This window comes from Leucopleurus acutus, assembly GCF_964270905.1.
Source record: "Leucopleurus acutus genome assembly, chromosome: 3".
Lineage (NCBI taxonomy): Eukaryota > Metazoa > Chordata > Mammalia > Artiodactyla > Delphinidae > Leucopleurus > Leucopleurus acutus.
In genome coordinates this window covers 106,758,674-106,784,173 of record NC_139145.1, presented here as the reverse complement: position 1 = coordinate 106,784,173, position 25,500 = coordinate 106,758,674, and the positions used below count along the sequence as shown (strand labels likewise).

Here is a 25,500-nt window from a genome sequence, read left to right as displayed (position 1 = left end):
CTTAGTTACTGCTATGACCCTGTAATTGTTGAAGTTCTTAGAAAAGGTCAACTGTAAGAATTGGTAGTTTTTTTTTGAGAAATGAAATTTCACTGATATGAGGGCTAGAGGCTGTGAGGTAGGAACTGATGTTAGCCTCGGGCTAGTAAGTATTGTGCTTTTCCTTTTTTTTTTCCCTTTGTTTTTTTAAATAAATGTTTGATTAGTGTATAACATTTTTTGGAGAGGGTGTGGCTCTTTCTGCTCTTCATTATCTGTTTTCTAGGGTGATGGGAGTTAAGGTTAGTGAGAATGAGACTATCTTGGTCAAGTGTACTTCGGTATAAACTTATTTTAAGTCCTTACTGAATTTGTTACAATATTGCTTTTGTTTTATGTTCTGGTTTTTCGCCTGTGAGGCACGTGGGATCTTAGCTCCCCTACCAAGGATTGAACCCGCACCCCTGCATTGGAAGGCAAAGTCTTAACCACTGGACCACCAGGGAAGTCCAATATAAACTTTTGATTGCATAAGCATTGTGTTGTTGGTCCCACCTTTAGTATATTAGTCTTTCAGTAAACTGAATTTTTGCGTGGATGGACATGTAACAGTGTTGTTTCTTTAAAAAATACTCCCACAGAACTTAAACCTTCTTTGGACCCTGTAAATATGTTACCTGTGGCAAAAGGAAGTACAATTTCTTTTCTTGAGCTAATTTGATCTGAAATATGTAACTAAATGCATAGACAAACACACAGACATACACACATACTTCTTATTTGCCTGAACACACAAATATACTCAAGATGTCAAACATACACATGAATATTTCTTAAGTAATGCAGTTGGTCTAAGGGGCACTACACCTCTTATGCTTAGTCCAGTGGTTGTTCAGGTGAATTTACTAGTGACCAAATTTTAGCCTGTCTGCATAACAACGTGGGGGAAAAAAAAGACAATAAAATCATTTACTATAAGGTATCTTTACTTTGCCTTCACTTTAAAAAGTCAGTTTATTTTTCTTGACCACCAGCTCAGACTGTATGACTGTGGGGACTATATTAGTTAAAAAGAAATATGGAGGGCTTCCCTGGTGGCGCAGTGGTTGAGAGTCTGCCTGCCGATGCAGGGGACACGGGTTCGTGCCCCGGTCCGGGAAGATCCCACATGCCGCGGAGAGGCTTGGCCTGTGAGCCATGGCCGCTGAGCCTGCACCTCCGGAGGCTGTGCTCCGCAATGGGAGAGGCCGCAGCAGTGAGAGGCCCACGTACTGCAGAAGAAAAAAAGAAAAAAAGAAATACGGAGGTTTCAGGTGATTTATAGTAGTTTTAGCAAATGTTTTTAGTATATGTCTTAACCAGACTGAAATAACCAATTTAATTTCAGAAAGGACAGCATGTGTGAGAAAATATGATTAACATCTTTGAGAGTTACAGAAAAACTTTAAATGTTCGTGGTATGATCAGGCACACAGAGTTCCAGGTAATTCAGGTGACAGGAGATTGTTTGGCAATTAGATTTCTGCACTTATGTTTCTCTCTGAGAACTTCGGTGCCTGTCAGTGACATAACTAGGAAGAAGAGCACAGTGGAAAGTAAAAGTGATCTGCCGGGAACTTCAATTTAGTTTCCTTTTTAGACAAAGGAAGCTTGTTGATGGTAGTGCTATTTTAATTGTTTTCTACTGTAGTAGACAGTTTCCATTTAGTATTGTCACGTTAGTTTTAAATAATTGTGTAGTTTGAGTTGTATCTGTCTATATTCACACCAGGTTGTTTTCTCATTGTATAGATTTCTATATTATTCTACCTGATTAGGAGAGACTAAAAAACACAAAGGTCCTCCCAAGGCCCCTTAAATATACTGCACCAATGTACAACATGTTTATAAAAACATTCATGTGATTCCAAATTTAAAAGTAAAATGATTCCTGCAGCTTGTCCAACTTGCCTCTTTTCTTGTTGACTTACTTAATACGTAGTTTCATCTTGGATGTTTTATTTTAGATAAACTGATTGTGTAGTGTCTAAGAAAATGAAATCAAGAGACTCCATATCTGTCTGTAAGATTTCGCAACCAAAAATTGCAAAACCAGCTGAGAAAAATGTATTTACTTCTTAAATTTCCTGCTGTTTCTTTTCCCAATCTTCCTTGAAAGACAGAGAGAACAAGAGAGAAGGATAGTTTACTTTTAAATAGAACATTAGATATTTTATTATTAATTTAGGCAAATTTAAGTCACAGTATCTCAAATGCATATTGTCTTTGCCATTCCTCCAAAGAATATATCCACATTGGGGAAAGAGTGGGGCTATTTGAGGGTTTCCTTTTAGAATTGCCAGAAGTGGAAGAATTTCTAGTTTATGAATACTTTGGAGCTTCCAGTGTCAATTAATATGTATGATCTGTTACTGTTCAAAAAAGGCGCTTTGGAAAAAGAAATTTCCTCTTAAAAATCAGTGTTTTAGCAGAAATGAAGATTGGTTTCTCCTGTTCTCTTCCCAAAATTAGATGCAGTGTAAACAGGACTGGAAGGTAGGAAGATAACAGAGGCTTAGGTGATCTAATCATCCATTATGCAACAGTATAAAATTTGATATTTTCATTGATGAAGCTGAATTAGCCCCATAGTCTGTGTATACTGTATATAATTTATATATATATAATTTTATATGTATTCATTTATAATAATATCACACAGCCTTCTATGAAGCAGGTACTGTTATTATGTGCCTTTTTTAGATGAGGAAACTCAGGCTAAGAAATTAAGAAATTTGCGCATATTTGTACAGCCAAGTGGCAGAGCTAGGATTCAAACACAAGCAGTGACTCCAGAGTCTTTACTCTTAACCATTATACTATACAGCCTATATAGTGCTTTTTCAGTTTTGTTTTTCTTTGAAGGAGTTTAGGACAAATATTTAATGTGTTCTAAGGTTGAGATGGAGATTATGTTCCCTTTTTTTTTTTTTACAAGTGATAGTAATGAGGTACAAAGTATAGAGACTTGACCATAATTATGGAGGTTTCTGATAAGTCCTAGTCTCACCAGTCAGCTTAATCTCTTCTGAAGACGTTTAGGAGGTATCAGTGCAGCCATCCTATCTGTGCAGATATTTAAAATATTCTTGTTAGTATGATTCACCTTGATAATTTGAAGTGAACAATAAAGATAATTCAAGAAATTCTAAGTTTTGATTAAGACCATTCAGTTTTTTCCTAGAACAGCTGGAGACTTGTAACAATGGAATGTTTTGAGGATCACGCTCAACTACATATGTGCTCATAAGCCTATTATTGGATAATTTAATTTCAGTTTATAGTCATAATCAAGAATTGACATGTTTTACCTAATGTGTTCAAAACTTAAGAGTTTTTGGCATAAAAGGAATTACTAATAATCAGGAAACAAAGTTGTTTATTAAGATTTATGTCTCTGTCTTGAACTGAATACCTGTTTTAATGCCAGAATCTTATAGAAAGTACATAGATGTAAAAACTGAAAATCACAAATATATAAAAGTCTTTAGTCAGGTATTTATTATAAATTAGTTATTGTGTAATGCCTCATGCACCTTAGTGTATCGTCTTATGGTGAGTTCACAAGATGAATGAGATTAAAAAATCTTTTAATCTTGACATTTTGCTTAAAACACACCAGAAATTTAACAAGTATCAAGTATACAAAAATAGGTACTTTGTTTAAAATTGTCCTTAATTTTGTCTTTGTTCAATGTGTAAATCTGCTCTGTGGGTTAGCTCCACTACTTAAGGTAATAAGGAATGTACCAGGTTCACATTCCAAGGTTGTCCCATATATTTTCACAGTTAAATAAACTTCTAGCCTAGAATTTCAAAATATTGTCCTGATCATCTACCATTAAATTTTAGCTCTTCAAGGAACTTTTAATGATCATTGGTCCAAGCTTTTCCTATTAGAATTAAAAAAAAACAAACTACAAACAGCTCCTAAAAGCTAAATTTGCTTGTCAGTGGCCTCAGACAGTGGTTGAACTAAGACTAGAATTTTAGAGGAATGCAATGTTTATTGTTCTTTCCTTTCTTCCTCTAATACTAATGGTTTACTCATATGTTTTTTTCTATTGAGTTATACTGAAGCTTCATGATTGTTTTTCATCAATTATTTTATTTCTGTCTTATACACAAACTGTCAAATAAATGGGTTGGGTTTTAGAAGAAAATTAACAATAATTCTTTGGGGAAGTTCTAAGTTTTTTTTTTTTTTAAATAAACTAAGGAGTCAATGTAAGCTTTCATTACAGCAATCTTACAAAAATAGTCATAGTCCTATTATAGTCTTGACTGTCAACTTATGGTTAGATATTTAAGTATATCAATGTAATATGAATGTTTATTGTTTTCCTCTGAATGTTTCAAGTTAGACAAGTACCAAAGGAAAGTGTAAAAATATTTCATAACAATTATTTTGTAGATTTGTTACCGTGACCATATGAAAATTCCAGTCTGTTTCTAAGTGTGCTTCTGTTTATATCAATCCATGTGGCTTTTATAGGCATAGATTGGTAGTATGGATAATGCTAGAGTTGTAGCCATGGTATAGCCAGTCATTTAAGCAAATCATCTAGTAGTATGGTAGGTAGAAGATAGTTAAATCGAGAGCAGGAAAGTTAAAGGGACAAAGGTATTATTTATTGGTTTGGCCAAAAAGTTCGTTTGGGTTTTTCTTTAAGATGTTATGGGGAAACCAAACGAACTTTTTGGCCAACCCAGTATTTCCCACATGTTTGTTAAATAAATGTGAATAGTTCAAATGCGTGGTTATGGAATGGATCATCTTAAGACAAAAGAGAATAATCAGCTTCATATTGAAATAGGAAATTAGAATAGCAGCCTTTAGACCGTGTCATTCTGTTTTTCTATTTTAGGGCACAAACATTAAAATGGAATAAAGTTTTATTTTCTCCCAGGTACCATGTGCCTTGTTATATCAAGTCTTGGTTCCTTAGTATATAGAGAGGTAGTAAATGAACCATTTGTTTCCATTTGTCCATCTTACTCTTATTTTTCTAGGTAGGCATTAGATTGTAATAAATGTTTTTATCTTGATCAGGTAGACAGTCCTGGAGGTAGAGAGATGGGCAGAAATAGAAGAGGTGAATATGTGAGGTGATTAGACCTGAGCTTATCGAACAGATTAAAAACTGAGTAAATGAATTATTTTTGAGAGACTGAGAAATTAAAAACAATTGAGTTAAAATTGGAATGACTGGTTCAGAGTAAAATGTAAATGTCTAAGTTACATGTAGGTATGTAAAATCTGTAGTAGTATGTTTTTCAACTGCCAATAGTAATTTTATGGTTGCTATTTTTATTCTAATCTCTTAACCTTTTTTCTTAGGTGGTATCATGGAAAACTTGATAGAACTATAGCAGAAGAACGCCTCAGGCAGGCAGGGAAGTCCGGCAGTTACCTTATAAGAGAGAGTGATCGGAGGCCAGGGTCCTTTGTACTTTCATTTCTTAGCCAGACAAATGTTGTCAACCATTTTAGGTAAGTCTTTATTCCTATTATGAGGCTACATACTGTAGCTATTTTGCTGTAGTATTCATAAATATACCTGCTTTAGTGACATTTAAATAATGGAGAAAGAAATGTGTTTTCAATTAAATGATTTAATAAGTGATTTAGAGTAGATACTATTGAATGCTTACATTTTTTTTAAAAAAAACAGCATTATTGGACTTTTTTGTGCTAATCATAAGTGTAGTTATCACTTTTAAAGTATAAAGAATTACAAAGAAACTTTGAGTGGTAAAGCAGAAAGAAAGGAAATGTATACTTTCAGACCACAGAGTAACAGAAAATATAGAAACAGTATTTTAAGAGTGCAGTTTAATTCATTTTAGCTTCACTGTTCTGAAACTCTGCATTCATTTCAATTAAACAGGCATCTAGATTTTCAAGTACAGATATCAAAGTTTGTATCAATATATTTATATATATTATTGTCTTTGATTTCATTTTTATGGGAGCCATTGAAAAAAATTATCTAGTGCCTGTAAAGTTAACTGATAAAATGTTTGTATATCCTTAATTTTCAGATTTTAAAATAGACTTTAAGAGTACTGTCATATCACATGTAAAATGTGAAATTATTATTATACTCTAAATATTTCAAGAGATCTGTAAACTACTTTTAGCCAAAGGAAACTAATTAAAATTGCTATTTTGTCTTAAATATGGAAAGTAAGAAGAGTTATCTGAGGATGGATTTATAAATATTTAATGAATTATGTAATTGAGGTTTATAAGTCAGAAATGTATTTCATATCAAATGCATACATATATCTTTTCAAAAGAAATAACCTCAAGTAATTTGCATATGGTGAAGGTATTAATAAGTGGTATTTTAATATAAGGATGCAGATAAAGGAAAAGTATGAAAATTATCGGTTTATAATTTACATGGAACTTGGTCTTAAAAATTGGTTATAAAGGTTTTTGTTTTACTGTATTTTTTTTCCTGTACAAATAGGATTATTGCTATGTGTGGGGATTACTACATTGGTGGAAGACGTTTTTCTTCTCTGTCAGACCTAATAGGTTATTACAGTCATGTTTCCTGTTTGCTTAAAGGAGAAAAATTGCTTTATCCAGTTGCACCTCCAGAGGCAAGTAAAATATCTTTCAGAACTTTATTATTTCATTTTACTAATGGGTTTAGCTCTTGTTCAGTTTCTCGTGACGTTTATTGTAATATAATTCAAGATTTAATTCTGGTTGTAGTGTCAGAGCATAACTGGCAACTTCTTTAAAAAAAGAAAGAGTAATTTTTCTATTACTTTGTATTTAAGTTACTAGATTTTTTTTATCGTACTGTATGGTGATACCCTAACAAATATTTCTGAATGAATGAGGAGTAATTACTGATATCATAGTGCTAATGCTGAAGTTGCTGCAAGATTCTGAAATGTCTTCTGCATCATTGGAGAAAGGTTACTTTATATGTTGCGTAGTGTATTTAAAATTAAATGATAACTCATATTACCTGATTAAAAACATATTGGTTATACTGTTAAAAGAATTTCTGTACAAACAACAACAAAACAAGATGAGCATTTCCAGAGTTTGGGTATTCAGAGCTTCAGTAAAAAATAGTTTGAATGATCCTACAGATTTATAATGTGGAGTTTTACTGGCTTTAACTTTGTGTGGACATACCCAATTTGACTTTGACATAGAAAGGTTATCTTTTGTAAATCAATTTTTTTTATGGTTTCTAGCCAGTAGAAGATAGAAGGCGTGTTCGAGCCATTCTCCCTTACACAAAAGTACCAGACACTGATGAAATAAGGTATTTTATGATATAATCTCGTTTATAGGCATTTGAAACAGGCATTTGAAAGACTGAAAATTTGTTGCTCTTGGACTAGGAAGGTTTTGGAAATTGAGGAACTAGCATCCAGCAAAGCATGCCCTTAATATTAAGTCCATTGTTCCTGTCCCCCTGTGTTGGCTTATCTGTTCAGACTGTGAATTTGGATCAGAGAGGCCACAGTGAAGATGACAGGAGAAATAACTTAGCTTTCATTAGACTATCTGTGACAAAGTAAGGAGAGTTCTTATATATAATTTGTTTTTATTATTTCTATAGAATTTGATTTATTATATAATTGGATAATTATTATCAAATTATCTGTATCTTTCTATAAGTTTAGCTTTCTGATAGAAAATTTGTTTATTATTGGTAAAATGTTAAGGCTACTTTGAATAATTACTGATTCTGAGTTTACAGCTTCTCATTGAAATCAACAGCAGTATTTAAAATGTAGTGATAACTTTTGGGAGGTACTAAAAATTTCTGGAAATATGGTATTTTAAAAAACAAAGATTCAACTATCTGAAATCTCCAAGTAGGCATTCCATTTTTATATGATTGTCCTCAAAATAACTTCTCATTTAGTTCTTATTGGCACACCTTTTTTTGTGATCTAAGCTGGAAAAGCCAGTGAAAGAAAGAGAAGGGAAAGAAAAACAGCACTGAACTGCAAATTCGGGAATTTTGGGTAATTTGTAAATTCCCAGTGGGATCATCTAGGACAGCAGCTCTCAAAGTGTGATACATGTAACCCTGGGGATCCTTGAGATCCATTCAGATGATTCATAATATCAAAACTATTTTTATAATAATACTAAGACATAATTTGCCTTTTTCACTGTGACATTTACATGATGGTTCAGAAGCCATGGATAGTAAAACTGCTGGTGTCTTAGCACAAATCAAGGCAGTGGTAACAAACGTATATCGTTTTTCACTGCCCCATGCTTGCAGTTAAACAAAAAAAGCCAGTTTCGCTTACGAATGTTCCTGGTGAGACAATAAAAAATATTTGTTTTATAAATCTCAACCTATGGCTACACATCTTTTTAATATCTTTGTGATGAAATGGGACATACTCATAAAGCACCTCTACCATGTACCACAGTTCAAATGTCTTGAGGAAAAGAGGTGCTTTGAGAGCCGAACTAGTTGCTTTTTTTTTTTTGTGCACATCATTTTCACTAAGGAGAATGACTGACAGGCAAATTATGGTTATTCAGACTTGAATATCTGACTTTTTAATTTTTTTAAAGAACAAAGTGAATCTGTTACTTCAAGGGAAATAACTGGCAGTATTTGTTGCCAATGACAATTTGAGCTTTCGAGGAAAAATTAGTATTTTGGAGACCCTATATTTGCCATCAGGAGTTTGACAGCTTCCTAGATACTTAATGACTTTTCTGATGAAATGGTGCTGATGTTGAAGAATGTGATGTTTTGATACTATATAATGTGTTTATATCTGGATGATCTGCATAGCTCAGTGAACCAGTATTTTCTAAATGATCAATGCATGATGTTACAAAATTATGGCTGGGTAAAAGATCCATTCACAGTGCAAAATAGACCAATAGAGGTTATTAGAATGGTACAGAAAGTTCATTGATACATAGTTTTAGATTCCACATTACAACCAACCTCCAAGAAAGTACCACTAGTCAAGTTTTGGGGTTAATGTAATAGAATATCTATAATTATCTGAGAGGCTATTAAAATACTCATCCCTTTCACAACTACATATTTGTATAAAGCCAGATTTTCCTCGTATACTTTAAGCAAAAGAACCATATAGCAACAGATTGAATAAAGAAATGGATATGAGAATCCAACAGTTTTCAGTTAAGCCAGACATGAGATTTGCAAAAATGCAAGGCAATAACATTCTTATTAAACTTGTAAAGATTATAATTATTTTTCATTTTTTATGTTACCATGTTAATAGGGTATATTATTATTTTAAAAGGAATTAATAAATATTTTTAAACATTTACATTTTAAATTCTAATATGGTAATTAGCAATAGATATAATCCAAGTGAATAAATGAAAGCCTGTTAGGGTATCACTTTTTAAAACTGTGAAGGGGTCCTGAGGGACCTTCCAAAAATTGAGTACTTCTGATCTAGGAAGATGAAAATTTAAACAAGAATTAGAATGACAGAAATATGTATGAAGTTATGAGTCTTTTTAAATTTATATATACCTGAGAAGTGTTTTGTTTTTTTTAAAAGTAAAAACATCTGAAGATTAATGAGATTTAATAAAGCACTTTAACCTGTTTTGAGGAAAAATGCAAAATAATGCATAATTAATCTTAGGATTATGATGTTTCTACCAGTAAGCTTTTTATTTTTCATGTTTTTGTTTTTTGCATCATAAAAAGTTTGTAGTATAGAAACAAGTCAAAATTTAAAAAAAAAAATCTTAAGACTGCTTTTGACCAAAAATGAAACTTGTCATTTCTCATTTCTCTGACTTCTATTTTAATGTATTTATTTAGGTGGTTGGTTCCGGAAAGGAACAATTTATACTTGGCTAAGTGGTAATGTCTGCCCCCTTTCAGCTAGTGAAATACTGGTCATTGTTAAGAGTTGTAGAATCAAGGTAGAATGCAGTATTCTGTGCTTATTCAAAAAGAGTGCATCTGAAGCATCGTGTACAAGTTTTTATCCTTGAACTGGTCCAAGTAACAGTGAAGCTTCAGATATTTTAGAGAAAAACAAAGTTTTCAAAGGTATGAGAAGAGATTCACTTACTATAACTTTGGTTTGTGAATATTAAGACTTAAAGGAAAATTTATTTTGAAAATAGATACATATTACAGATAGGGATATAGATACAGGGTCAATGGTAGCATCCGGTCAATCTTAAAACCTTAAGCACTCAAAGGCATTTGTTCAAGCCTAAAAGGAAAAGTTCAAGGAATTACTGATGGTTTTATATTGATGACATACATCAACAACTTTTTAATCCTGTGATTGTGTGGAGGTTGAAAACATCTAGATTCCAATGAAAACAAACTAGATTGTGTATACATCCCTCCACTCAGGTATTGGTAACAGAAAAAACATGCATGCATTCTCATTACGTATACCCCTTGGTACCACTTTCGGAGAAAGAATGCTATACTTGTTGGACCATGGATAGCTGAGTGAATTAAATAAACCCTAATGTTTTTTATGAGAAAAATGTTACACTCATAAGCATCTGTGTGATAAGGCTAATTATGCTTATTTAAAATAAACTTCTTCTAAAGTAACCTTATCTTGTATATGTGGAATGAGTTAATATTTAGTTTATGTTTATAATTTTATGTCTAACCTATATCTGAAAGAGTAATAACATTGAAACTTAAATTTTAAAGTTCAGTTTTCTTGTAGTTACACCCCAAAGCCTGTAATATATGTATAATTACTGTTTACATAAATTCCAGTTTGAATCTCTAACAATAATCCAGTGATACAGATAGTATAGGTACCGTTATTAAACCCATTTTATGCATGTCAAAATTAAGATTCAGATAAGTGTCTTTTACATGTAGATGATGACAGAAACAGGACAAAAATCTAGAGTATTTGACTTTAACCCCTTGCATTTTCCAGTATCATATTATCTCTGTGAGGTGGTACATAATCAATTAAATTTCCATGTTTAAAAATTTTATTTAATTTTAATAACTTCATAATTGCTATTTTCAGTTTCTTAAAAGGAGATATGTTCATTGTTCATAACGAGTTAGAAGATGGATGGATGTGGGTTACAAATCTAAGAACAGATGAACAAGGTCTTATTGTTGAAGACCTAGTAGAAGAGGTGGTAAGTTTTGTTCTTTTCTTCTCCTTCTCAGAATTCTAAATACTTTTTAAATTTTGGAACTTGTCCATAATCAGGGAAATTAGCTATGGATATATTTCTTTTATGAAAAACCTCAATTCATAAGTACAAGTAATTTTTCATTAAAACGTATTTACTGTAGGTAATGCTATTTATTTGTAAATAGCGCAACCAAGCTAGCATGTTTTAATCTGTGGTTGCCAATTTTCAGGATGTTTTCATGAGTTTCTAAGAATTAAAAATGTATTAACATGTGTGCTTATTTGTATCCCTTTTTGTCTTCTTGGTCTTCCTTATAAATGATGTTATGTCCAACTGATCATGGAATCTCAAATGGTTGCACGTTTGCTTTCAAACTCCTTATCTCCCAAATATATGTATAATTTTCTAGTAACCTTGGAAAAATGGAGTTATATTACACATATATTATCACATGGTTCTATATTTTGAATATTTCCCTTGTTTTCAATGTCATCACAAAATACATTATCAGTAGTCTTAGACACTATATATAATCGTGTTTGTGCATTTTTAGATACAGATCAGCGTTCAAGCGGCATATGCATTTCAGATACAGTATTGAGTATCACTGAAACATATTAAACATTGTATTATAGTTTTGGAATTCACTCTTCTCTTTTGGATTTGTCCAGTAGGATGGAATGGTTGTCTGTTATTTTTTACAACCCTCAGAGTGACTGTTTTTAAATTATGCCTTGAACCTGGTAATATGCTGAAACCTGTGCTCTGATTATTGTTCCAGGAGGACGGCAGTGGAGAATATTTTTCTTTGCTATTAATTCTCTTGTCTGCCTATTCTGGCAGCCAGATCTTGATATGTAGCAGTAAAACATACTGAGGAAAAGTGGGAGGAGTTGAGGAAATGGTATGATACGTTCCATACTCATAGTCACATAGTTACTTAGTGGAAGAGCTGGGATTAGAACTAATTCCTAGATTAGAATTCTGTACTCTACAGCAAGAATGATATTTATTCTGTATGGACAGGAAGTGTTCAAACTGAAGAATCTTAACATCTACATTAGTTTTACTACAAAGTTTCTTAGTAGTATGTTGGATTTTCTTTCTGCTGTAACCCCCCTACCCCCATTATTCTGATTATTTGAAGGAATTGAGGTGTAGTTGAACTTTTCTCTCAAGCTCTTGGAACTCTGGGTCAAATTTAACAAGATAAATTTTAATAAGGATAAGTGAAAGTTATCCATTGAATATAGGGGAAAAAAGAAAACAAAAGCCCAGTTTAAGATAAGGAGACATGACCTAACATACAAGGAAAGAAAAAAAAAAGGAGAACAAGTTAACAACTCAGTGTGAGTGAACAATGTGATGTGGCTGTTAAAAATGAATATGGTCATACTTTGAATTAGTAGTGGAATGGTTCCAAGTTAGAATTATAAACAGTTTTTACTTCAGTATTTAGAATAATTTTTCATAATGGTCTTCACTGGAACATAGTGAATCCTTGTAGATTGGAGAGCCATTTGGAGATTGTCTAGATTTCAGACATTTGGTTGCTGGATGGATTTAAGGAAGTTCCCACCCTGAAATTCTAATTTTCATTACTGTTCTCCAAGCATATTCGTGTACTATATTATGTCTTAATTCCAGAATGTAAGCTCTGTGAGGATTTTTGTCTCTGATTCAATGTGTCCCTGTTGCCTAGAATAATGTCTGGCATTAGCAGGCATTCAGTAAATGTTTGTTGAATGAATGGATGTCTCTATGCCTATTCTTTTCCCTCTTCCTTGACACTCCTGCCCTGCTAAACTGCTTTGTAAAATTTGATTCATCTATCAATTCAGCTCAGATGTTGCCCCTTTTTTTACACCCTTTCTTAGGCTAAGTTGTTTCCTCGTGTGTTTCCATAGCACCTTGTTAACTTTATAACCCATTACATTTAAAATTAATTTATTCTGTAAACCTCTTATATAGAGATTAACTCCTTTTGGGCAGGGATAATGCATTTTGTTTTTATGTAATTTGCTTTTAGCATTTTGTAATATAGAAGGCATTTAGCAAGTGTTTGATTTTAATTTGGTTAGATATTTGATATTTGAGTGAGGACCAAATTTAGAGAAGTAAATCCATGTGTACTTAGTTCATTTTTCTACCCTTTCCTTCGTTATTCAGTGGAAACTTGATGCCAGGTACTGTGCTGGGTACTAGGACTACAATTCAACAGATATTCAGTGAAAATTATGTGCCAAGCGTTGTGCTAGTGGTTGTGGTAGTCAGTGTTAACAAAAAATGGCTCAGGTCTTAAGATGCTTATAGCCATGATAATGGAATGAATATCACCTAGTATATCTTAAATAATGGCAATATTAAATAGAGTAGGGTAAAGTTCAAAAGATGAAAAAAGAAGGATGTCTTGTCTATTCAGAGTAAAACTTCATGTTTATGTTTTAGGGACTCAGTGTCTTACTGAGGAGGTAGTGTTTGAGATAGATCCTGCCTAGATGGTTTAGATTTTAACTAACAGGTAGGAAGTAGTGAGTGGAAAGGACATTCTAAGTAAAAAAGAGCAAGCTACAGTGGTGGGAAAATGTAGATTAGCAAAGAAGTAGTTTATGAGTGACCGTGGTATAGATACCTAAAGAGAAATGGTAGTATGAGACAGGAAACGTAGACTTGAGTCATTTGGTAAAGAATTCTGGTTGTAAACTGAGGAGTTTGTGGGCAGTAGAGAGGTACTAAAGGTCTGGTTTTTAAAATTTGTTTATTTTTGTTTGGTTTGGTTTGGTGTTTCTTAATGCAGGGCAAAGTTGCAGTTGAAACTGATGAATCCAGATTGGAGTGGTGGGGTGGGATGGGGCACAGAGATAATTATACTAGTTGGCTGTTGTTAATAGTTTAAGAAAAGAGAGGAGAAGGGCCTGGATTAGCGTAATCACAACAAAGAGAGAAGAGGACTAAGGGGGAGAGTTTTGGAAAGACCTTTCATGAATAGAAACACCTTTTCTTGTATATACATAAATAAATATGAAGGTCAGGGTGTAGATATGTTTGAAGATAAGATTTTATTAATTTTAATTAAAATACATTAATAATTACATAAAAACTGTCTTAATGTCTTTCCCTTTAGGGCCGGGAAGAAGATCCACATGAAGGCAAAATGTAAGTCTGTGTTAACTATTAAAGGGGAAAAAAATATATTGTAAACTGACTAATTGGAAAACTTTGATCTAAAAATATTTTAAAAGAAAATTGATACTTCTTGAGCTGACTTAAACATTTTTTTTTATTTGGCTTGAGTTGATTTCTAACTATTTTCTTAAGGACCTAGTGATAATGAAGGTGGCTTATACCTACATATAACTCTTATATCACCAAACTAAAGACTTTTTGATAAACAGTACATTAATAACATTATGAATGTCATAATTCCTCACATTTTTTTGGTTTTCTTATTGATTTATTCATAGTGTTTCTTGTTTTTATTGCCATTATCTTTTATGTACTTTATGGTTCAGTTTTTGTTTTGTTTTTTTAAAGTCAGAGAGCTTTTCCCCCAAATTATGGTTCTTTACCATATTAATAAGATTCTGCAAGGACTTTATTTTCATAATTTTTTCAGGCTGATTTTAAGTATAAGGGCTAATTCAAAGACCAGGTATTACTACACCTACTACTTGCCACATTCTTATTTTATATTCCTACTATTTGCTACATTTTTCTCTTATATTCCAGAAGTTATTAGTTGCTTTTATGGGAGATCACTCCACATGGTGTTTCAGCTTTGCTCTAATTTTATTAATGTCCTTGAAGATATTTTTTAGTGTCCTTCTCATCCCTCTGGATATTTATTTGTATATATGTTTTCTTTTAAAGGGCTTAACTTCAAAAAAAATTTTTTTTTCTTTTCTTTTTTAACATCTTTATTGGAGTATAATTGCTTTACAATGGTGTGTTAGTTTCTGCTGTATAACAAAGCGAATCAGCTATATGTATACATATATCCCCATATCCCTTCCCTCTTGCATCTCCCTCTCACCCTCCCTATCGCACCCCTCTAGGTGGTCACAAAGCACCGAGCTGATCTCCCTGTGCTATGCAGCTGCTTCCCACTAGCTATCTATTTTACATTTGGTAGTGTATATATGTCAATGCTACTCTCTCACTTCGTCCCAGTTTACCCTTCCCCCTCCCCGTATCTAAAGGGCTTAACTCTTAATCCAAATTCTGTTTTACTCATATTATTTTAATAAACTGTTCATCTAATATGTTTTCAGTGGAATATTTTTTCTTTCCTTCCTGTCGGCAATTATGGATGGAATTTAAGGCTTGCCTCTCGAGTGTTTGCTTATTCTGAATTCTAACCATTAGAACATGAAAACAAACTGAATACTCCACTTTCAGTCATCTAATTTAGTTCCCACCCTTTCTTAAGTGGAACATATGAGATTTTCTGAGTTCATTTTCCTTATTGTTCTGTGCAGCTGCAAAGTAGGCTTCATCAGTGAGACTGTACTTTGTTGATAGTACTAGTTTGAAGTCTTCTCACTACCTATGTGAGGAGTTGCAAATTCTAATTAATGTTTGGAGGAGGCATACAGATAATGTAAGCAAATGAACTGGGTCAGGTGTATATATTCCCATTTTTCTCAAATTACAATAATCTTGATCTTTCTTATTTTCCCACTTTGATAGCGATCAAGGAACATGGAAATGTTTGGCTACTGTAAGAAAATAACACTGCAAGTGTGGTAGTAAATGGAAACTAACATTTACTGTTTGTATCACAGAAGACTGCAGGAAGTCAAAAACTAGACAGTGTTTGCTGGCAGTGAGGTGACCGGTCTAACTGATGTGTAAAAGTGTGTGAGTCTAGTGTTATGAAAGCCTCCTGATTTTCAAGAGAAGCAAGAAATCTATATTTTTATCCCTATTTAAAATAATACCATAAATTCTTTTTAAAAAGAAAAGAAAAAAAAAGAGAGGTCAAATACCAATAAACATTTAAAGCTATATCCAGTTTTCTTATAAGGTATAAATCCCAGTTTCACTGGGAAATCTTTTTTTTAAATTTAATACATTTGTGATCATTCCATATTCTGAACTTTATAGTTTTCAACTTATTTGGTATTTAGCATAAGCTAAATTTGCATTGTCGGTTTATTTTATGTATTTGTCAGCTCCTTCTGATTTCTTAAGGTGTTGACTGGCAGTGAAGCATCCTCAGTAACAACCCCGAGTGCCTTTTGAGACTAAATAGATGGTATAACTTTAGCTGTGTTCCTTTTCAGCTCCATATTTCCATGACACAAGTACCAAGTCCTGCTGTTTTTATCTTCTAAAATATGTCTTGAATGTGTGCCTTCTTCTCAGTCTTAAGCAACCATATTCTAGTTCAGGCCCTTTTCATCTCGTACCAGGACTTTGATGTAGCAATAACCTCTAAGTTGGTCTTGCTTGACACTTTAGTCTCCTCAAATCCTTTCTTCTAACAGCTAGAATAATCTACCTAAAACATGTGTCTGACTGTATTACTTTCTCACTTAAAATTCTTGCCTGATTCTCTTTACCTTAGCAGAGTCTGAAAAGATCTGATCCAGGTCTTGTGTCCTTTATAAGCCCTATCTCTTGTCATTTCTAGTTTTATATTCTACTCCCCGGCTTGTAGATCTTCAAATGCTCAGTACTGTTTTTCTCCTTTGCTCAAGCTACTTCCTAGGCCAGAATTCCCCTCCATTGTGTTTGGTTAGTGCCTATTCTTACTTAGAGACTTAACCCATTTATCACTCTTCCCAAGAAGTTTTCTGTTATCTTCCCCCTTATACACCCTACAGAATTGGTTGCCCTTCTCTGTTATTCTAAAAATGCCCTCAGCATGTACCTATCACTGCGCTTTGTTATATTTTCTACATTCTTTTTATAGTTATACAGTATTTATGTTCCTTTTTCTTACTAGAATGGGGACTTCCTAAGGTCACAGTCTCATTTTTCTATTATTGGTACAAACCATGTGCTTGAAATATACTCATTTTACATGTGGTAATAAATGCCTGAATGAGGAAACTCAGATCCAATCCTTTCAGAAAACAGTATTGCCAATTTGTTCTCTAAACGCTATTTTTTGCCCCCTCCCCCTTTCAGATTCCCCTTTTCTCCTTTATTCTAGCTATAGAGAAATATAGAATGGGCCTTCGAGGTCATCTAATCAACTGTCTACTAGAATATAGAAATGTTGTTTTAGCATTTGTAGTAAATGGTCATTTCAGCTGTGTTTGAATGCAGTATGGAACTTTACTGCCTTTTAAGGCAGCCTGGACTGCTCCAGTTATTGTATACTTGTTTTAAATGATTCATAATTAGCTTTGTGAGCCTCAGGGAATCTGAATTAGTGAGTTAAGGGTTGGAATAAAGTTAAAGAGAGAAAGTAAAAGTTTAACATTTTATTCATGTGAAAATTTAAAAATTCAGTTATATTTTATACTCTGACCAGTAATAATATGGATAATTTAAAACAGTATGAACAGCCTCTAAACCTGTAACATTGGATTTTAGGGCATTTATATATTTTAGTCTTGTAGTATTTTTACTTTCCAACTTGTTCTTTAAGCCACAATTAAAAATAATTATAGACCCTAAGAATATATGGCAAAGTGGTAGAGAGGTAATCTAGAGTTGTCAGCTTGGTATTAACATATAACACGTCTTAATCAGCAAGATAGATAATAGTCCTTCAGATGAGAGATTTTAAGTAATTACTAGTAATTAATTTTTTAAAACAGATATATCATTTTAAGGTAAATTATTTAAATACTTTATTATATGCAGTAGATTTTGACTATAATGCCTTTTATAATAATTTCTAAAGGCTTATTTTAAGTATGCAGAATATTAAATATTCTAGCAATCTGATATGATAGGCCATTAGCTCAAATAGAATTAGTAATACTAAGTCATTCTTTTCTTTCAGTTCTTGATGTTGGTATCTCTTATTTCTCATCATTCAGTCTTATTTTCTGGCTTTCAGTAAAGTATGAATCAACCATGTTGATTTGAAGAGAGAACTTATAGAGAAATTCACTTTGAGAGAAGTATGAGAAAAATTAATCCACTTATTTTTTTCCGGGCAGTTCTGGTAGGCTCTACCTCTACCACTCCCCCCTCCTAATAAAAAGAAAAAAGAATGCTAGCTATGATGTAAGCTTAACAATTTGTCATTATCAGAATTAAAATCATTGCTGTTTTTGTATTGGTAATTAATATGGAAATTGTAGTTAATAATAGATAGTCCCTAATTTTTCTATATTTTGTTGAACTTAGGCATGTTTACAAAGTGTAGTAACAAATGTAAAAGGAATGAGGTCATTTGATCAATTGCATTGCATTTATTTCATTATGTCAGCTTGAATTAAACTTGTTATGTTAATTGTTTAGTTTTGATGGTATAACAGCAAAAAAGACTTTTGATTTACATATTTAATATATTCTTTTTTCAAGATGGTTCCATGGGAAAATTTCCAAACAAGAAGCTTATAATTTACTAATGACAGGTATTTATATATTCACTTTCCTTTTCTAATGTTGTTATTTAAAAAGAATAAACAAGTGAACCAACCATTTATCATGTATTTTGCCTTTAGCATTCATTTGATATTTATGTATATTGTAATTTCTTGCCCAGCATAGATAAATTGATGTTCTTGGTTTTGGGTGTTCTTTAGTTGAAAACATGCAGTATAAAATTCAGTGCAGTGTGTTTTCCTTCTGCACCAGGCCCCTGTATTCTTCCTTAGAAGCAGTGCCAGATGAGTGTTTTTTCCAGAAGTTTCATGTCTGTTTTTCTTCCTCACCCCTACTTACCCCGCTACACATACCCCCCCACATGCTCTCACAGGAACATACAACACACTTTTTTCATGTTAAGATGTATTTTGGGAAATCATTCCATATCTGCATATATAAATTTTCATTCTTTTTAATGACCATAAGCTTTCCATTGTACAAATACCATAATTTATTATCAGTCTCTTATAGAGGAATATCATGTTGTTTTCATTTTCTTGCTGTTCAGGTGCAGCAAATGTTCTTGCATTTATCTTTGTATACTTGTAGAATTATAAAATTGGGCCTTATTTAAAATATGTTGATTTTAACATTTCCTAAAACTGTGTGGTTACAGAGATATGCAAAATAAAAATTGAATTGTACTGTGGGTTTATTATTTAAAACAAAAACTATTTCATTATCACTTATCCTAACTAAAATTTAAGACTGAATTAATTTAGTTACCAAATATCTCTTCAGGAAACCGTACTTTAGAAGGACTTGAGAGAAGTTTAAGCAGTAATCTGTAATTTAGAAGTCTTAGTTCTTTAAAAATGACCAGAGTTCAATGTATATGATGAATAAACCACTGATCATTTAAAGATCTTATCTGAGTTACTGTTCAAGACATAAGGCATTGCCTTTAATGTAATTAATAGTTAGCTCTTTTGAAAGATGTATGGCAGTTTTAGGAAGTATTCAATTTTATTGTGGGGATATAGGTTAAAAATTCATTAAAGAACATGGTAATTCTATATGGTAGTAACAGAGACCAAATGCTCAACCAAAATGACATGCTACCTGCTTTCAAAGTGGGACCAAAATATTTATTTTAGTGAATTTACTGAATTTTGAATATACACTTATGATTTTGAACTTGCACCACCAAATACCTGAGGCACTCAGTCTTGTTTTAGACATGTAAATTGAAAAAGAGCTAAACTTAATTTCCTTACGTTAGTTTTTATTTTCTTTCGGTCATGTGCTCTTTTAAGAGTCTGATGATTTTCTCCCAGGAAAAATAAGCACTAAAGCACATAAGCACTTGCATGCACACTTTTGCAGTAATTCTTATTTTTTGTATTGAACATGAAATTACTTGGTAGTAAATGCCTTGGATAGATGATTGGAACTATTAGTAATTTACATAAAGATGACGTCTGATATTCTAAGTGTTCATTGTGCTTTCCTAAAAGCAATCAAGTTCTGATCTTTTCTGTCATTAGGACTTAAACAGAGAAAAGGTAAAAAAGCATCTTAGTGGTAAAAGTCACTGCCAATTGCAGATGTCAAAAAGACTTCTCTAAAATTAATACGAAAATATTTAATACATGATAATTTGCTTCTGTATGACTATTCAAGATCGTGCCTATTAAATGAAAAATAGTGCATGTGTATTGATTTTGATTAGGTACACAAATATTTCAGTTGTTTTGAATCTACTTTTGTAAACTTTTGGTACTATTTTATTATAGTTATGACTTTTTAATGTTTAATCAGAAGCATTACTTAAAGTACAGAGTGTTCTTAAATAAAATTCACTTTAACTCTTTTAGACTTGTCTTTTGCAAACAGAATGTAGTAGTTTTAGCCAGTAACCCCATCTGTGGTTAGAGTATTCTTTCCAAGTTATGACAGGTGTAGACTTATTAACCAGAAGTCAGTGCTGCACATTTCTGCCCTGTATTTTTATGTAATAAAGACAAGCAACATCATGGATGGTTGTGCCTCATAAACCAGAAAATACAAAAAGAAATTGCCTTAAAATTATCTTTATTTTAAAAAAGTTTCAGGAATTCTCTGGTGGTCCAGTGGTTAGGACTTGGCGCTTTCATTGCCCTGGCAATGAAATCTAGGTTCAGTCCCTGGTCGGGGAACTAAATCCTGCAAGCCGTGCAGTGCAGCCAAAAAAAAAAACCAAACCAAAACAATCAAAAGTTCCTGGTGAAAATTTTACATATGTTTTTGACCTTTGAATGTATTTTGTAATTGTACTACTTAACGCTTTTTCTTTTTTAATTTGATAATTAGGGAATAAAACTAACAGCTTAATTTTTATAGTTGGTCAAGTCTGCAGTTTTCTTGTGAGGCCATCAGATAATACTCCTGGTGACTATTCACTTTATTTTCGGACCAATGAAAATATTCAGCGATTTAAAATATGTCCAACACCAAACAATCAGTTTATGATGGGAGGTCGATATTATAACAGGTAAGTTGTGAGAAATTTTTAGTTTTACTTTTGGCAAGGAGAGTTGAAATCTTGATAATATAATATATCAGAATCAAAATTATATAAAAGTTTCTGACTTTGTAATATTTAAAATTATAAGACATTTAATATAATTTAGTAGTAGTCATATCCAAGAATTCTTTAGCTAGTGTCAAATGTGAATATAAATTAATAACTTTTTATTTCCTTCCAAAATTATGTAATTTTTTGATTAGTTATGCACAAGTTATTTGCAGCAAACTTGCTAAATCCATACATTATCTGTAGGACAGCAGAACATTTAATCTAAGAAAAAGAAAATATATTACCGTTTTTTATCAGTGAGACATTTTAATAGGTCACTCTTTAAGAACCTTTTTACCTGAGACTTATTAATAATGTTACCCCAAAATAATTGGGTTGTTCTCAAGTTGGTATTATTTGTAATTATTGGTTCCTACTTCTCACCTTTAAAATTCTTGGTAAACTCTTTGCTTGTCCCAAAACTCAGGTTGGACTTCATTCACTTGATTAGGAAAACCAGTTAATAGAAAAAAACATATGATAGAATGTCAGCTGTTTTTTTTTCTGCATAATAGAAAGTAATCTTTCATTTTATTTCTGAGTGTAAACGTTTTCCCATTCCGGATAACTCTGGAGTAGAATGACTTTCCTCTTTTGGAGGCTAGTGTAAGCTAAAATGCCGGCATTTTCCTAGTTTAATGCCTTAAAATAAAACAGAGCAAAAAACCTAAAACAAGTTCTGTTGCTTGCCAGTTATTCAGTGGATAGTGAGTGATACGACATCAAATGGAAGATGAGTGTAGACGATTGGACCCTTTCACACACCTCATATATGAGCTGCTTGAACCCCTTCTAGCATTACAGTCTGATCTAGACATCCTCACTGAAAATCTAGCTAGGTGCAGTTTGAGCTCTCTATGAAGGTAAATTAAATTTTCCCATGGTCCAGGTTTCTAGGGGCATAGAATATATAAAACAATAAATTGAAAACATTCTTAACTGAATTGATAAATGTTTGCATGGAGTTTTTTTTAAGATAAAGTATTTTACATTAATTCTGGTGGAAGTTTGTTTTGCTTGATTTAAACTTCTTTACGATACACATTCTCTAAAGATGAAAATTCTTCCTACATAATGGAGGCAGCCTGTAAAATATATAAAGGTAGTCTCTTTTGTTGATAAAGACCAGAATGAAACAGGAAGAAATACATATTTGAAGTATATTTCTTTCCAAATTATTAGTCTGCTTGCAAAATTATGATTTAAATTTTTTTCAAATATATGTTAATGTAGTGTCCGTGGTCATTCCCCCAAATTAGACTGTTTATTCCCCTTGTATATGTTCATCTTATAAAATTCAGGAGTATTGTTGTTGTTAGCTTTAATATTAAAAAAATCATTTTTAAAGGAAAGCTGGAACTATGTGACCCTCATGCCTAGAAAATGGCAGTTTTTATAATTGTTTTGGAAATACATACTCCATTTCAGCATTAATGTCAGTAATGAAGTAATTTCTAAGAAGGTACACCTTTATGATTATCACTTATTGTTTAGATATGGAAGTGTAAAGTTGGATTATCCAATAAATCTATGTAACAGAGCCAAATTCTGCTGACCTGTCTCCACATTAACTCTACATTAGTCTTCGGGCAAAGAGAAGTAGCAGTTATGTCTGTTTCATTTAGAAACTACATTGTTGAGACATAACTTTAATATTCCTATATTTAAAATTTTAGAAAAGTAGGAGAGGCATTTAACAACAAATATAATTCAGTAAACATTTATTGAGTGATCTACTTTTTGAAGTGTATTATACAGATCTGTGCATATATAGTAAAGAAAAAAGATACTGTTCCTACGTTATTAGTGCTCAGGTCTTCTAGAAAAGATGGTAAGCTGACTGATAAATTCAAGGATGTACAAATATGCATAGGAGAATCAGTGGGAAGAGAGTAGTTGAGATGGTGATTAAGAAGGGAGAGGGAAGATTTTGGTCAGACGTTTAAGATTACTAACATGTAGTGTTCAAGAAGAGAGAGAGTTATATTTATTAAAAAGTAAATTATTAAAATGAAAGTACAGGATATAGTATCTCTAGAAACTCACAGTTATTTTACAGGTTTATAGTTAACATGTTTTAATTTTCTGAGTTGTAAATCTGATTTCATGGCTAGAACTATGGAATGTCTAGGAAATTTTTGTTTGTTGTGTCTCTCTTGACTGTTTCCTTAGGCATATCTGGGTAGACTATGAACTAAAGAGTAATTAAAAAAAAAAACTTCTTGGAAGTCCAGGTCATTGGTAAAAAATATATCTGATTGGTTGCCACATGCTTGTAAATTTGCTCCTGGACAGTCTGAACTGTATGTACTCCATGCAGTAGTATTCTGTTCTTTCAGCTCATGGTCAAGAATTATATCGTAACATTGAGGTGCTACACAGAATAGATTGCATTTACAGTTGTAGAGCCAGAGACCTTGGATATTTTCTCAGATTTGGTGCCTTTTGCTTTGAAACACATAGTCATCTCTGTTGTGGTACCTAGGTATCTTCAAATGTATTCTCTCTGATTTTCGTTTTTCTTTAGTGTTAACATTTTTCCTTTAAAAACGTATAACCTTCTTTGTTCTTCTGTGATAATACCTTTTTACTTTTCTCATTCCCCTACCCCCTCCTGTTAAATGCTACATCTGGTATTTAGTTCATATTCATCCATAATTTTTTTATTAATCTTTCAAATCTTCTATTTGCTTTTTAACATTATACTTTATTTATATTTAGTTTAAAATAATTTTGTAGTATAGCAGATATTTTATTATCAGAGATATATATGTGTGTGTATATATGTATATGTATCTCCAAAGATAAAAGACAACATATGTTCCAATTATTTTTTCAGTAGGAAGAACTGTGAAAAAAAATCAAGTGATAAATATATATCCAATTATATATATATATAAATATATATATAAATATATGTGTGTGTGTGTGTATTCCAATTATTGGATCAGTAGGAAGAACATGAAAAAAACCAAGGGGTAAATTAATGAGATCTGTTTTGAGAAATGTTGCGTAGCTGTCGTTAAATACCAATTCCTCTAGTGTATTAAAGGACAGTTTAAAATTCTAGAATTTACATATTCAGGACAATAAAATGACAAACTGATCATGAGAAACATTTTATATTTAAAAAACTCATTATGTCATGTTAAAATTTGTGTTAAAATACATTATATAATGTTATTTTCAGTTTTGTTTTATTTGTAGTATTTCCCAAATATTAAGAATATTTTATAGCACTTTTTATCAAAATCATCAATAGGCCCTTCCTACTGTAGTGATAATCCTACATATAAGGTTAGCTCCTGGTCTTTCTGTCTTTCTTTCTTCCTTTTTTTTTTTTTAAATTTGTTTCTGCTTTCACCTGCTATTTATGTCTCATGACCTAACTCCATCTGATTAATATAAAAGCAGAATATGTAAATGTTTTGATGATAAAAATTCTTGAAGTTTACCTGAATTCACTACTTGCTAAAAATAAATGCCGTTTGTCTGTCGGTTTTTCTTTCTCAGTCTCTCAGATACTTTTGTTTAAAAAAAAAAAAAAAGACTTTTAATCATTTCCTCACGTATAGTGGTGCTTCGAGTACGTTGATGGAAAATTGAAATCTCTGACTCAAGTATTTCTGATCTGTAAACCAATAGTAGGAACATTCTTGTTTTTCTAAAGTAATGTGACTGTAATGATCATATAGTCTGTTAATGTATTCTGGTTATATACTTTGGAAAAGACTTGCAAATAGAGAATCCTTGCTAACAAGGTTTGGTGTATCTTTAAGATTTGCAATTTTTATGAGACAAATTATGTCAATGTTAGTAATTTTTATTTTAACAGCATTGGGGACATCATAGATCACTATCGAAAAGAACAAATTGTTGAAGGGTATTATCTTAAGGAACCTGTACCAATGCAGGTCAGTGTTGTTTTTCTTTTAACAATAATTAGCATTTTATTTAAAAATGCATTTTTGGTGATATGTTTATGCACACATCCATGCATTTGAAATTGGATAAAATTTAAAACTGCAGATTATACAGATTCTTTCAGAAAGTGAATACTTATAAGCGAATCTCTTAGTTTTTATTTATGTTGGTTCTAGATAATTATTAGGAAGTCCTTGGTGGCTTTTTGAGAATAGAAGCAGTGGTGGAGACAGAAGCCTAGTTGCACTGGGTCAAGGAGTGAGTTTGTTGGAGGCAAAAGTGGAGACCGCCAGGATAAATCACAGCC

The 25,500-nt window shown here is 32.2% G+C and overlaps 1 protein-coding gene across 1 annotated transcript in view; it reads left to right on the top strand.

The window, feature by feature from the left end:
• Positions 1-25,500, top strand: part of RASA1 (RAS p21 protein activator 1) — a 107,346-nt gene that overhangs the window by 43,795 nt on the left and 38,051 nt on the right. Inside the window, exons 2-9 of the mRNA XM_082836052.1 lie at positions 5,360-5,512; positions 6,498-6,633; positions 7,246-7,316; positions 11,041-11,158; positions 14,283-14,314; positions 18,647-18,699; positions 21,035-21,185; positions 25,105-25,183. Coding sequence (XP_082692178.1) covers positions 5,360-5,512; positions 6,498-6,633; positions 7,246-7,316; positions 11,041-11,158; positions 14,283-14,314; positions 18,647-18,699; positions 21,035-21,185; positions 25,105-25,183 — 793 coding nt within the window. The remainder of the gene's footprint in view (positions 1-5,359; positions 5,513-6,497; positions 6,634-7,245; positions 7,317-11,040; positions 11,159-14,282; positions 14,315-18,646; positions 18,700-21,034; positions 21,186-25,104; positions 25,184-25,500) is intronic.